The sequence below is a fragment of the Rhipicephalus microplus genome, chromosome 8 (genome assembly GCF_043290135.1).
Source record: "Rhipicephalus microplus isolate Deutch F79 chromosome 8, USDA_Rmic, whole genome shotgun sequence".
NCBI lineage: Eukaryota > Metazoa > Arthropoda > Arachnida > Ixodida > Ixodidae > Rhipicephalus > Rhipicephalus microplus.
The window spans coordinates 5508523-5522892 of record NC_134707.1 but is presented as its reverse complement, the minus strand read 5'-3'; the positions used below and the strand labels follow the sequence as shown (position 1 = coordinate 5522892).

Below are 14370 nucleotides of genomic sequence, written 5' to 3'. Positions count from 1 at the left end.
GGTACAGAGCCGGACTTGCCGTGAACACTTTCTAAGAGGAACTGCACATGGTCTTAATACAGAAACTCTCTGGAAGCCAGTCTGTGTGCACCAGTCGTGTGCAAACGTGGCCATCTTGTTACAGCAGCATTTCAGTAAATTATTATTAAGAATAATCATCGATCCTCTTTACTGCCACGAAATTTGTAATGAATCGAAAGTGTGCCATCAGTTCAGCACATATGGGTGATGCCTTTGGGGCAGCTACTTTCACATCAATTACAACTGTGCTAATGTTTTCGGAATAATCACTGAAATGACACCAACATATACTGCATATATTTTTTTAATGTTCACACAATTTTTAAGAACTGCCAGTGGAACAGAGAAGTAACATATACGTTCTCATTTTGATGGACAAAGATGTGAATTGAAATAAAAATGCATAAGTCATAATTGAAAGGTTTGTTATATAATCAACTTTAAATTGCATTAGGATATTACAATGTAAGAAATTAAACCATGAGTTTCACATGAGACATCCAGTTGAAACCAATTTTGAGATTTGGTAAAATGCAGTGTTTCACGAACATATATAGTGACACTGTAAATGGCCAGTTAAAGCTAAAATTCACCCGTTCTTTGCTTGAAAAAACTCCTAGCACATGTGTGCCTTAGACATGAGGCACTAAAATTGAAGGGAACACATGGGCTGTAAGCTGCAATTAAGGCTTCTGAACAGGCATAACCAATATTTGAGAACGGCTTTATTGGACCTTTAAAAAAAAACGTTTTTGTACATTGAAGCACATGTCCCAAAACTTGTGTCATCCTCACATATTTGATCGAAATGGATATGGCTTTCAAATGCATCGGCTACAATTGCTGATATATGTAGTAAATTAATTAGTTCCGATCTTCATTAGAAGAAACATAGCTATCAAATATTACTGTTGATTTCTTCAGCGAATACCCGCCCTCTAAACTTACCTAGTACAAAAGGTTTCTGTTATATGCCATGAGCTACTTAAAATCTCATTAAGTAACAATATTAACTTTTTAAAAAAATGAAGCCTAGTATGTTATTCTGCACCAGACAACCCACCGTAACATGCTAGGCATACAATCAAGGTGGAGTCTACCTGCAATTGTTTAAGAATGGCTGGCCTTCTCTGCAGCGATTTTGAGAATCTTCCTGCAAAATGGGCACACGTATGCTAACATCCTGTGGGCTGACTTAAGTTATCATATTCAATATTCGAAGAAAATGCTAAAGGCCTTCACTGGGGGAGCAGTACATGGCGGTGTGACGAAAACATGACAGTTGAAAATATTTGTGAATGAAAAGGCAACAAGCATTAAAAAAAAATGTGGTGCAAAGACTGAGGGAACAGTGCAGCTGGGGGCTCACTATGGCTATCCTTTGCCCACCTTCTGACGTTCACTCCCCTTTCCTGCACCTGTGCATTCCTATAATATACAATGCTATGCTAGACCCTCTCCCTTCTATCTTGGTATGCTAAACTATGTATGGCTATGCTATTCTGAACCAAGGTGTGAGAGGGGGATTGTTGGTATTCCATAGTGTTAAAACTTAATTAAGTGCAAAAGGTACACAGCGTACAAGGGAACGAGGACAGGCGCTAACTTCCGACTATCATTTATTAAAGCAACACACATATATTGTGTATTGTATTCTACAATATCCGCGGCAATGTCAACATCATTTGAGCGCCACTTCTTGTATCTGCAGGGTGTCGTACTGATGATCATCGTATCAATTTCACTGTGGACAGCAGTGCGTTTTAATGGACTTACAGGCTTCAATTGGGGGCACTCTGGACCTACACAGTCAGCTAGCCAATTCACAAAGGCAGCAAAAGATCCTGCGGACAGCGTCGTCGCCACATTCAACAGCAGTCCGTGGCAAAGTCAACATCATCTGAGCCGCCGCTCCTTGTATCTGCAGGTTGGTTGCGCTCTGTTTTAAGGCATTTTCTGTAATAGCTTCACTGCAGCAGCTGCTGGTGAGCCTTTGTGGACTTTGGTTTGTTGTCTTGCTGAACTTTAGAATACCATCTAATGTTGAACTTACAAAAAGAGTCGAATCTCTCCAGATAAGCTTTGAAAACTAGTTGCAGGACCTTGTGAATGATTTAACAGGAAGGCTTCTAGAAAAAATCTAAAGCATTTATCGACAAACAGAGTTCGCTTGGCAAGACAGTAAAATTTCTAAGTAAGGAATGTGATACAATACGTGCAAGAGAGAGAGAGCTTATTGCTGCAGACAAAACCCTTGCTAGTGGAAACGAAACCCCAAGAAAAAAGCTAGCAGGCCTTGACACCTTTGCTGTACTATACTACTATGCATGACTTTCTGTGGCACATACCAGCTCAGTATTGTGCAGACAACCACAGTGTTTTGCCAAGCTTTAACACCTTTGCTGTTAAAAGTAGTGTAACGACAATGCTCAATGAAAGATAATGAAAAAAACTAGAGCTGTGCAAATAACAAAATTCTGGGTGTGAAGCAAATTTGAATAGTGTGAGTGTGAAGGGAGTGTGAGTGCAGAACAAATCGAATATTTTTCTAATACTTTGAAGCGAAATTGCAAAAAAAAAGGAAGTTGGAGATAATCTCAATCATATTCTTATGAGATAGCAACATGAAAGTTCCTTTTCACTAGGTTGATGAAGCGCTTGTGGCGTGATATATCATAGCCATACCAAGTATGAAGCAATGCAGAGGCCGAGTTGTATTAGTACATGATTTGGAGCAACCAAAGTGTTGCCAACAACACTTTACTACACACGAAAGGCAGAAATGCGATTTTCTCAGCCACTTTTCTTTTCTCAACTTCTGTGAAAGCCCTACTGATGTGGTGGACAAGGGTCTGCTACTTTTGAGTCCGCAGTTCCAAATCTACCCTGTAAATGTTTATATATAAGAAAATCTGAAATTTCAGATGCTGTGAATCGTGATTCTTGTTTAGTTTTTTCCCCAATATTAGGTTTATAACAGCCTTAATTGAGCCCCTCACTCTGCCCAATCTATCATACCCAAGTTGAAACCAGCACTTTCTTGAGTCAATGCATTTGCAAATGCAGCGGAACCTATTAAAAAATTGCTGGTTCCAACATGGAGATTATGTATGTGGAAGAGGTGGGGGTTTAATGCTGTTTAGGACCTGGAATTTGAGCTGGTAGTCTGAAAAATGTCTATACATTTGTGACCACAGCAAAGCCATGGCAGCGAAGGCTGAAAGGCAGCTTTGTTACAACACGAGAATGTGATGTGGTGGAGCATAATAAAAACTTAAGAGGTCACTTTTAATCGCATGTTGACTGCATTTGTCTTTGGGAAGTTCACATGGTATAATATTGAAGTTTTAGAGCAAGTTGAATCAATCAGCAAACTTTCAAATATTTGCACAGCCTTAGAAAAACCTAATAAACTGAATGGAAATAAGGAATGAAACACATTTCTTGCTCAAAGAAAGAATGCATACATTAGAGAGCAGGTACTGCCGTTAATGGCTCAGCCAGATATTATAGCCATGTGCAGTGAGGAGAGTTGGCAAGTGGAGCACAGAGTTGCCACTTTCTCAAGCACCCCGTGTTCACACAGAGGCCCATACTCCGAGCTCTCCGGAAGGCTGTCATGCAGCAAAATTTGCTTCAACACAGAAGATTGCTGTGAAAAGTCGACCGTGGCGTTCAGGCAAGACTCAGTCTTTTCCACCGGGTACTGCCACTTGCTGGTGATGCAATGTATCGCCAAATTTACATAGCGATACTCTCTCTCGCTGGAGTAACACGGGGAGAGAGCCACTGTGTTTCATAACGCAGGTCATGATGTGCGTGTCGTGTAGCTTTGCTCGCACGTTCATGGATGCGTTAATTTCGGTACTTGTGGGGATGAGCTTATGGTGTGTAACAAATTTCTGCAACTTTGCTCGTACTTGACAGATTCTAAAGATTTTTGCAGAGATCGATTCGACAATGCAATACCGAAGTCAATCAATCAGTCATACTTTAGAAAAGTGGTTCATGACAGAAAAGCGCTAGCAGAAGGAATGCAAATCACTTAAGGGTATCATTAAATTTTGATGTGCTAATTTCAGTTGCACTCCAAGGGGGCAGCTTGTTCCACCAAGGGTGGCTGGAAACTGGTAATAATTGCGACCACCCATTTGACGTGATGAACTTGATGCACTGTAGTCTGTAGTAGAAGGAAGGCGACAGGTGCACAACGAGGGCCTTTTATTCCTCCATAACAGTACAAAGAAACAGAAATGAAGAGGCCACAACAAGGCACTTGGGTGGTGTTTTTTTGAGTCTTGGCATGGAGAGAGAGAAATGTTGGCTCATCAGTTGGCCTTGAGCCGGCCGTTGAGGGGTGTGGCCCGCGTGCCCTCGCCCGCACCCCCGGTCAGATGCGGTGGGAGCACCCGGTCTTGCATCACAGTCTTGTACAGAGGCTTGAGCAGCTGCACACCACAACAAGCATACACGTGAGGCTACTATCCCTCTTATACGGAGCTTTAGGATTGGCATATGTACACTCGGCTGATTACTAGCCGTGCACAGACAACTGGGCTAGCGGGTTTTGCTTATAACACTCGCAAACAAAACACAGATGAGCAGATATGCCAACAACATCAGACTTCAGCACTTTATTGCACACAATTACAGTCTTTTTATACTACAGTAGGAGCCATGCCATGGCCCTTGTGGCTTTTCCTTGAGTATAAAAATACTGCTTTTGTGTGCAATATTTGGTTCAAGTTCGGCATGGTTGATGCCTCTTTACTCATTGGTGTCCTGTCGGCCAGTATCGCACTGCATAGCAATAGCCTCAGCTAGTACTGAACCATTCTTTCCCCACAACAACAATATGGACAGGAATTAATTGCATATAAATATAAAAGAGCAAATCGCAAGTTCCTGTTCTGCTAATTTCCCGTTCTGTGCCACTGCATGTGGTTCACTGTGTCATCAGGCAATGTTAGATCTTAGTTCTTTATACAGATAGGGACAAAAAAGTACCCAAGACGCAAGATTTGCAAACTGACCCTAAGAAGGTCGTTTTTAATTAAAAACTTTGTCTATAGCAGCTTTTGCGACCAGCATGGTTACCTAAAAAATAGTGTCATGCACCAACAATGAAATAAATTGAATTCGCTGCGGAGCAAACCAGCTTTCAAGCAAAAACAATTGCCGAGCCTCGCTGCTCCAACAATTTGACTCCTGGACTACAACTAGCACCAAAATTTACTACAATAAAGTGTTCTTAGACTTCCAGTCAGCAGTTTTCTTCTTGGTCATGTCCGCAAAGCATTTTCTACAGCTAGATGGGACAACAGTATGTTACCAAAAGCAATCAATTCACTTTGGCTCATGTTGCTTGCTACGCAGTTTTGTTGACAGTCAATTATTTGATGCGTCAAAATACTTGATGCATGTGATTTCAGTGACAGTTGGCAGCCCAATCTAAAATGAAAGCGATGGCGCAGAGATCGGACAAAGGCCGAGTGATACACGAGTGCCCTTATCATCTGCCTGCCCTCGTGTCCCTTTATAAACGTGCTAGACTGACTACAATCTTTCTTGTTTGCATTGGCATAGCAAGTCTTTGAAGCTTGACAGGCATGCTGGAGGAGGAATGAAAACACAGCACAAAAGACGCCCTGCACAGAATGTCCTTTCGTGTCGAAGATTAGCTGTTCTTTTTGTTGTAACACACAAAAAAAGATAAGACAGCAGCTTCAGCTTGTATTGTGTTTCTAACAAAGAGTGTTCCAAGTGAAAAGTTCAACCAAGGCTTGCCTGGACAGTTAACATGCATTGAAAAAAAGAAAAAAAAAAAGCACTCATTGAGCCAAAATTAAGCTTTTCAAGGGCCCCATGAGGTCCTTGTCGACAATGCAGCAGATAGTGTTCATTCGCGGCACCGCAAACAAGAAGCTTGTGTGTGTCTTAAAATGTCTAATAATCTTGACCAGGTCAGTAACAGTATTATTTGTAAAAGTACCTTTTACACTACTTGCCTCAATAGAAAGCTATGTGCAGTACAATCTTGATTCACACTTTGTTCACAGTTATTTAAAACAATGGTTTCTTAAGCCTCTTTCAATCTGAATTTGCAATGGAGTTACGATGATTACGATAACTTTTGGCCAAATTCAACTGCTGCACCTTTTTGCACAGTACCAGTACTGGTTAGCACTGCTTTAAACATTATATAATGAATACAGATATGACAAGCTATGGGTTGCAACAAACCAATTGATAGCGGCAGCAAATATATGTTTATAATAGATTTTTAGATATACAATGAAGCTACATTATCGAGTTGGGTACTACTTCATTGTTACAAAATTTGCCTGTACTTGCTGAATGATGGCTAATCCCAGCCGACTATCGGTTAATGTCATATGTTTATTAGTAATGTCTACAGCTGGCTTTTGCTGGCCAATGTCTCAAGCCAAAAACCAAAGCTTCTTCTCTCGCGGATGTCTCTTAGCATGCTACCAATCAGTCTGCCAAAGTAAGAGAATCTTCGAACTTGTATAAGATAGTGCTAGCTGTTCTGTACACATGCATGATGGCATTGGGGCAACTACTTGCAAGGCATAAATCATAATGGGACCTATATCTCAACCCAGTGACCGAGTTTTTCTTGTGCGGATGCCTTTGCAACAAATTTAACAGGCCAACCATCAATCGGAGATCACTCACGCTGGCCCAGATGATGTTTGCGATATTGTCAATCTGGGCGCCAACTTCGCGCATGTCGCCGCTGTACCGCACATAGCCCCAAAGGCAGAGGCTGAGCAGCGACAGGCCCATGAGCAAGTTGCAGAAGTTGGAGAGACTGTAGATGCCGAGCAGGCTAAACGCGCCCGACACAAAGTAGAAGGCCAGCACGACAGCGAACAAGGTCGCTGGGGTGCGCGCCGCCGCAAAGATGTTCTTGCCCTCGTTGTGCTTGGCAAAGTTCTCGAAGGTCTGGTCGATCTCCTGCGGAAGCAATGCAATTAGTGCAATGCACGTGCGCAAGAATGTTAGCCACGCTTTAACGTGAATGCGCGAGCGTTGACTGCCTCGTCATTAAGCACCTTATAATAAAGCGTCCTGGCGAAATGTTTGAGAATACATGCATGCACGCGATGAGCAAACCCATGCAGCTATTTTGATGGGCTGTTCTGGAAACCCGACACCCCCCGGCTTCTTTTGAGCACCGTTATCGTCATCCTTTTTTAAAATATTTTCCAAGCGCTGCTATCAAGTTATCGAGGGAAGGACAATGTTATACACCTGCTGATCATACAATGTGCGTATCGGCATTTTTTCCCCCTCTGCTGTTCACGTAGCACTTTCCCAAGACAAAAAAGATATCTGCCAATGCTAACCAAAGCAATGACAACAAAGCAGGTGGGATTGGGTCTATTCTGCACAACAGCCAGGCAGACGAAAGCAGCAAGTTCCACTGCACGAATGCACATATCATCGCTCATTTCACCGCTGTGCTCCATTATAAAGTGCTGATCAACATAATATCAGCTCTGTTAATACATCTCGAATTCCAGATGAACGGATATGCTACATTGGTCAGCTATGAGTTGTTGCTCCCTCATGAATTTCAGTGTAGCCAACTGAACAAAACTGAAGGGCAAATTATAAAATGTCACCAATTAGAATGGCTGTCTTGAACTCGTATAAAAAAACTACGCAGATGCCAAATCACAAACTTGCGATTTCAGCTTAGCTCAAACGTGAGATGTCTTACACAGCTGTCTGTGAAAAGTACAACTAACCATGATTAGTGCAATTTACCCGAAAAGAGGTTAGCATAGTGTCCTAAACTGACCGTACAGCTGAAAGTGAAGCAGTCAAAGAGAAAGTTAACGAAAACAAGTAGCAGAACCACAACACATCCATCTTAGTAGACGTAACGAAGTAGTAAGAGGCAAACTGCCACACATATTCTGTTACACAGACATTCTGGTTGTTGCACCCAGTAGGAATGACGCACAATGTTTATGTGTGCATGCCAACTTCCAAGTGCTTGCCTTTAGAGCACTATATCGCACCGATTAAAAAAGCCTAAACAGCTCTTTCCAATACCGGTGTTTCTGGCTAAAATGGTGGCCCACTTATACACAGTTTCACTTTTCGTTGGCAGAAATATCAAGCAGTTTTAACGACCCCTTTGAAATACTGCACTATGATATTTAAACTCCTGATACAATAATAATACTGAATGCTGCATGTTGTGCCTATACAAGTGCCCTCCTAATTTACTGCATCCAATGGAACCGGAATTATTCAAGCCAAAAAATACACACACAATTTTGAAAACACTTAAATGGGGCATCAGGCCAATAAAGCTATAGAGGGACAATTGGGCAAGGTGCATGCCTCAAAACATGAACGGCTTGAATGAAAAGAACTTGCGTGTATTCCATATCAATGATTAAACCTTATTAATCTTTGTCGCATCACTGCCCTGTACAACGAGGCATATTAATCTGTAATCTGTACGTTGTGTTATTAAAAAGAGGACTGCCATGCTGCTTGAACAATGTGAAAGCCATAAGCAACCCTTTTATAGTTTGGAAAAGAAAAAAATCTTGCCGTCTTCCTTCTCGCACAGAAAACACAATTATGAAACCAAATGAGCCAACAGTTTAGCCGAGAGACTTTGTCCTACCTCACTCTTTTATAAGTACAACATTTAAACTTCAGCAGCTTTGACAGCATCATGCTAGAATTGTGTTATGGTGCATGCAAAGTGTTATCGCCCAGACTTTGGTATGCCAGCCTCATGCGCATATAGATTAGTCATTTTAATGCAAACATGAAACTAAAGAAACAAATGAACAAATGAAATTTTACAGGGAAGACCATATATAATGATGCCCATTAATTCAATTAACCACTGCAACAACACCAGTATATTTTTGAAGTTTTGCACAAAAAAAGATGATTGTATTTAACCACTCAGCCAATTATTTCTCACAGAGGAACTGTTGTAGACCATCGTTTCCTCGCACAGATATTGACAGTCAGCACGTTCTGGTTTATGGCCGCATAGAACATTAGCCATGCAAGGCCATTTAGCGCCATGCCTTTTGCTTGCTGGGATGCAAGCCTTGAGCAGCGACGAACAACACTCACTTAGCCATCCAGTGCTGAACAAAGAAAAACGGGAAAGACCTACTGTGTCTTGCGCGGCCTATCGACCAGTTTGCAGCAGCGGCTGCATGAGAGAATACGAATGGAAGCAAGCGTGCCTCAGTGAGTCGGTCCAGGTACTGCTGGGAGAACTCCTCGCCGCCCATCTTGCGTGTGCTGGAGAACTGCTCCCTCGCCGACTCTCGTAGCCGCAGGTGGTGACTCTCCAATACCTGGGGGCTGAGGTAGGGCTGGTCTCCACCACACAGCTGCGAGCACGCATTGTTTCTTTGTTAACAGCAAAGCTGTTCTTAATTGAGGCCTCCAAGTTTAGAGACTATAAACCATAGTGAAATATACCCACAGAAAGTGGGTTAATCCCACTTTCTGTGGCACATTACTAATACAGGTATATGCCACTTCTCTCGCCATTCCCACTACACTGAAACCTCATTATAACAAAGTTGCATCTTACACGAAAGTAAGTTCAGTATGACCAAAAATACATTATAAAGGTACATTCCTAATACTGTATATTGCAAGACATTTTCATTTACTTTATTAAACCAATTTTCGTTATATGCATGTTCATTATATTGAGGTTTGAGCCCACTGATCCTCCCACCACACATCACATGAGCTGACTAAAACAAAAAAAGGAAGAAAGAAAATTAAGGCAACACAAAGCGCTAACTTGCAACAATAGCTTCATTTGTGCTTTCTAGATGTACTTTTAACACCCAGCATCAAATTGCACGCGACGCAAAAATGGGCCTCTGCAGCCATCCTTCACGCATTCGCACAAACTTTTGCCTCCTTACACCTTTGACCGCAAGTAGCAGACAGTACTTGGTTGCAACCTAAGAAAAAAATTGACTTCGGCATGCCTGCCCTTCAGTCATGAAAGAGCCATACTAGCTCGTTTCTTGTTGAACTGCAAGTGCTTTTTTTCAGCTAATTTAGGCATATAAAGAGTCAAATACTCATAATTACAACCTAGAACATTAAACTTGGCTGCGCAGTGATGTTAGAATACCTGACAAAATTTACCATGTGCCTGTATGGGGAGGCCAACTACCTGAAACAAGAGGTGCTTGATGTCACAAATATGAGTCGGCATCACTCAGTGGACCATTTACGCAAATTCTCCATGGGAGCGACTGATATAATAATGGGAGCGACTTATATAATAGAGATTGAGAGAGAAAAAAAGAACAGTGAAGGAACAGGAAAGACAACAACAATTGCTAGGATTTGATGTGCCAAAACCACCGCATGGTTACAAAGCAAGCTGTAGTTAGGCGCTCTGACCTGCTAGCGTTCCTTATCATGCACCTGAACCCAAGTACACACACCAGTTTTTTTTAGCACTTCGGTAGCATCTAAATGTGGAAGCCGTAACAGAGAACTGACTTCATCATGAAGCTTGGAAGTGTAGTACCTCATCAGTCTTAAGTGAGGACATGCCACATTGAGCGCATTTTTGGGGGGTCACGCCTGCTTAGCACAGCACAGAGAGGAGCATGACAGCGCCCAGACAGCAATCTGTGAAAAGGTCTATAGTAATCGCAGTCTGGAACCATGAGTGCAAGTAGCTCTCACCTGCTCCATGCCACTCGTGTATTTGTCCTTGGCTGTAGCCACAGCTGCCAAGTTGTTTGCCTCCGCAGTTGCCTGAAAGACAAGACTGAGCTAAGGTATGCTGTTCAACGTGAACCATGGTTGCTCACCTCGAGCATGGACTTGGGCTCCGGTAGCTCATCACCTTTGAATATGTTCACGTACACCTGGAGGGACAAAACAAGGTGTGATAACGACCGAGAAAGAAGGAGTAACACATCAGCCTACTTTAAAGTAGGACATCAACTCCTGGCACGAGATCTTCTCGCCATTGATTTCCTTCACAAGCAGGTTGTCTGGGGCCAATAGCGAGGGCACAAGCTCCAACAGCTGCTTTTGGAATTCCTCCTCAATGTCAGACAGGCGACCATCGAAAGATGCTGCAGTTGCAACCTGCATCATGGAAGATCCATTGAAGCTGTCATTTTGGAAGAGCAGGAGAAAGAAAGAACAAATGTAGTACCTTGAGGCCAGGGTGAGGCATCAGAAAGCAGCCGATCTCGGAGAAACACGACCGAATATGCTTCCTGAGCTGCTGCAACTCCTGGTGTTGCCTATCGGAGATCTGCAACCGCTTTTCCAGGATGGCGCGGCCGCCATTCGCACCGTAGTCCGCGTCGTATGGATAGCTCCAGTCCCGCACCAAGAACAGAAGCTTCTGAAAGGGCTTTTCACTCATGTCCTGCAGTATGCAGTGAAGCGCACGTCAGCAAAGTGGTAACCACCTTTAAGGTGCTTCGAGCTGTCAGATCTACAGTACCTGCTGCGCCAGCCTGCCATACTCGGTGAAGAGTTGCAGGTGCTGCAAGTCGTCCTCTTGAATGTTCTGGGAGAGGTTGTACACCTGCACCGAGCTGGTCATGGTGCTCAGGGCGAAGATGGTCGCGCAGTCCTTGACCGTCGATTCGCAGTCGAACGCGCCCTGCGTGTCCATGAACAGTACGGCCAGCTGCTGGCCTTGCGAGGTGGTCACCTGCGGGTCGCACGATAAGACCACACGTCACACAGATCACGCCGGCTCATCCGCAAAATCGGGATCTTCTCACCAGAAACACCTCGTCCCACAGAAGAATTCCCGTCGTGTCGCGCTCGCAGCCGCCTCGCCAGGAGAAGCCCTTGAGAGGAGCCGTCGGGTCGCCCAGCCAGTCCGCCTGGCCCTGATTGCGCATGTAGCGCAGAAAGAAGTCCAGCAGGAAGGATTTGCCCTTGCGGAAGGCTCCGGCGACCGAGACCACCACGACGGGCTTGTCCTTCACGTGGTCGGCCAGCAGGATGCGGCCCAGAGCATCCTCGTCCAGCTCGAAGCTGTGGTCATCCTTGGTGCGCAGGATCTGCACTGGCCGCCCCGTCTCGATCCTCTCTACCATCGCGTCCCTGCGTGGCGCACGAGTCGTGACTCGCGAGGCCAGGCGAGACAGATCGCACCGCGAGAAGAGGAAAGACAAGCCGCACTTACGTCCTTGTACCGTTCGGCTAGCAGCAGCAGCAGCAGCGAATTTCTCGCCTAGGTGCTCATCACCTGAGCTCGGGTGTGCTGGCTGCCGACGATGACATCTGCTCGCTTCACAATCGCGCCTCGTCGTTCTCGCAACCTGCCTGACGAGGTACTCCTCCCTGCCACGAAGTCAGCCCCCGCAGGTAACGACGACTGACCCGTTCACAAACAACACCTAGCTGCCAGGGAAGCGATTACTTTCCTCCTTCAAGGAACGGCTCGGTTCTGCGACTTTTCTTTTGCACAATATAGCGACGCCAGCGACGCGACGACAGCGCCAGGCGGACAAGCGCACTAGCCAGTTGGCGCCACTGTCCGCTAACGTTTTCAATGGGCTCCGACCTCGTGATCTGAAATAATTGTTCTAAGAAAACATATTCTTTCTATTATAGTCAACAATATGTGCTTTGACAGCTGTGAAAGCTTTTGTTCTTTTCATTTGAATAATTGAAACCATAAACGACTCAACAGCCAACAGTAAAGCCAGTGCTCGTTTATTGCAAATTGCTAAACAAGTGCAAAGTGGCGTCATTTAAATAATATAAATGCACTTATAATAATTTAATATCAATCTTATCACGAAAAAAGTTATAATTTTGATTACCAGATGACGCTTGCATCTGTCAGTGTCTAGCCAATATTGCAAAGTGAGTCAAGATTTTGAGAAGAGTTTGTGAAGTTTTGCAGCTGAAACTGTCTGTAAGCTTTGGTAGAGTGTACTAGAAGTGTCGAGTGGCGTGACCGCGCCTCGCCGCCTGATCCCTTCCACGTTGCCCGCAGCGGCAGCGCTGCAGTCGAATAGTACTACAAGAGCCGTGCGCCGCGTGCAGGAACTGCTATGCGCTTCGGCTCCTCCGTCGCGATTTCTTGATGCAGATTTCTTCGCGCCTGCCCATCATACATGTCTAGCACATGATGCCATAGCCCTTGAAGTATGGCACGCACATCTACTGAATTTGAGCTCCATAAAAGCCCTAGTGAGAGATCGAAAATCATTCAGAAAGGGTGTGTCTTATACTGATTTCTTTTCTCTTAACTCTTTCTTTGTTGGTTAGGCGCCTACAATATTCAGAATAACTGAGCTGATTTATTGGAAGTTAGCTGTGCTCAGAAAGCTGCGAGATTAAAAAACAAATACTGTGTCACACGCACGCAGATCCAGAAAGCCACAAGAGGGGAGTGGAAGTGAATCTGAACCCCCTACACTATGAAATGTTTTGGCAATTTAACTTTTCAAGGTATACTAAAATAGTTACAGGCATTCACAGCAACCACCAATTGCCAAAGTTAGGCGTTCTGCTGCACACCACACCCCCTCAGAAAAAAAAAAAGAAATCCTGAGTAGCCCTGCGCCAATAGTTTACAGTTGGCGAAGCGGAATATAGCGTGTCTCTACAAATGCGCACTGTAGATTTCACCTTTTCGAATATGAAGTCTCAAAACTAGTTCAAGTCTAACGTAGTCGGACGAGAATATATATATATATATATATATATATTGTGAGCGCTGATTGTGTTGCTTATCATTTTCACTTTCACCTGCGCATACAAAGCACCGTGATCATCATCATCGTAGCGGCTCGCTGCTTGTTCGGTTGCTGGCTCGCGCGTCTGGGTTGACAATAAAACGGTCGCTCCTTCGTACCTGACGTCGTCTCACAAGTGGTGGAGCGTGCTGTGATTCCCAAGTCCTCGTGCACTACCGGTCACCCCTGGAGCTCCGATCAGGTCGACGGCTGTGCTTGCCAACAGTGATGGCGCAAAACGACCCACCCCCTACCGCCTTCTTCGCACCACCCGCTCAGCCTGCTGGGCCTCACCACACCGTGAGTACCTCGCAACGAGACCCTCCAGTGTTTTCTGGCCTTCGCGGTGAGGACGTAGAAGAATGGCTGGACAGTTACGACCGTACCAGTGCTTGCAATTACTGGGATGAGGCACATAAGCTGCGCTATGTACCCTTTTATCTGAAGGAGGTTGCTAAGACGTGGTATCATAACCACGAACGCGACTTTCCTGATTGGTCAGCATTCACGGTGCAGCTGCGTCAAATATTCGGCACTTCTACAGGACGCTCTGAGGTAGCTAAACAGAAGC

The 14370-nt window shown here is 44.4% G+C and overlaps 1 protein-coding gene across 1 annotated transcript; it reads right to left on the bottom strand.

Moving 5' to 3' along the window:
* Positions 1 to 4225: 4225 nt before the first annotated feature.
* Positions 4226 to 12479, bottom strand: atl (atlastin GTPase). Its single transcript, XM_037416092.2, has 10 exons — positions 12236 to 12479; positions 11826 to 12153; positions 11540 to 11752; positions 11243 to 11461; positions 11008 to 11172; positions 10890 to 10946; positions 10762 to 10833; positions 9279 to 9428; positions 6721 to 7002; positions 4226 to 4469 (listed from the first exon to the last, which is right to left on the bottom strand). Exons 2-10 carry the CDS (start codon positions 12144 to 12146, stop codon positions 4350 to 4352), a joined length of 1599 nt encoding a protein of 532 aa, XP_037271989.2. The 5' UTR covers positions 12147 to 12153; positions 12236 to 12479; the 3' UTR covers positions 4226 to 4349.
* Between the last annotated feature and the right edge of the window lie 1891 nt (positions 12480 to 14370).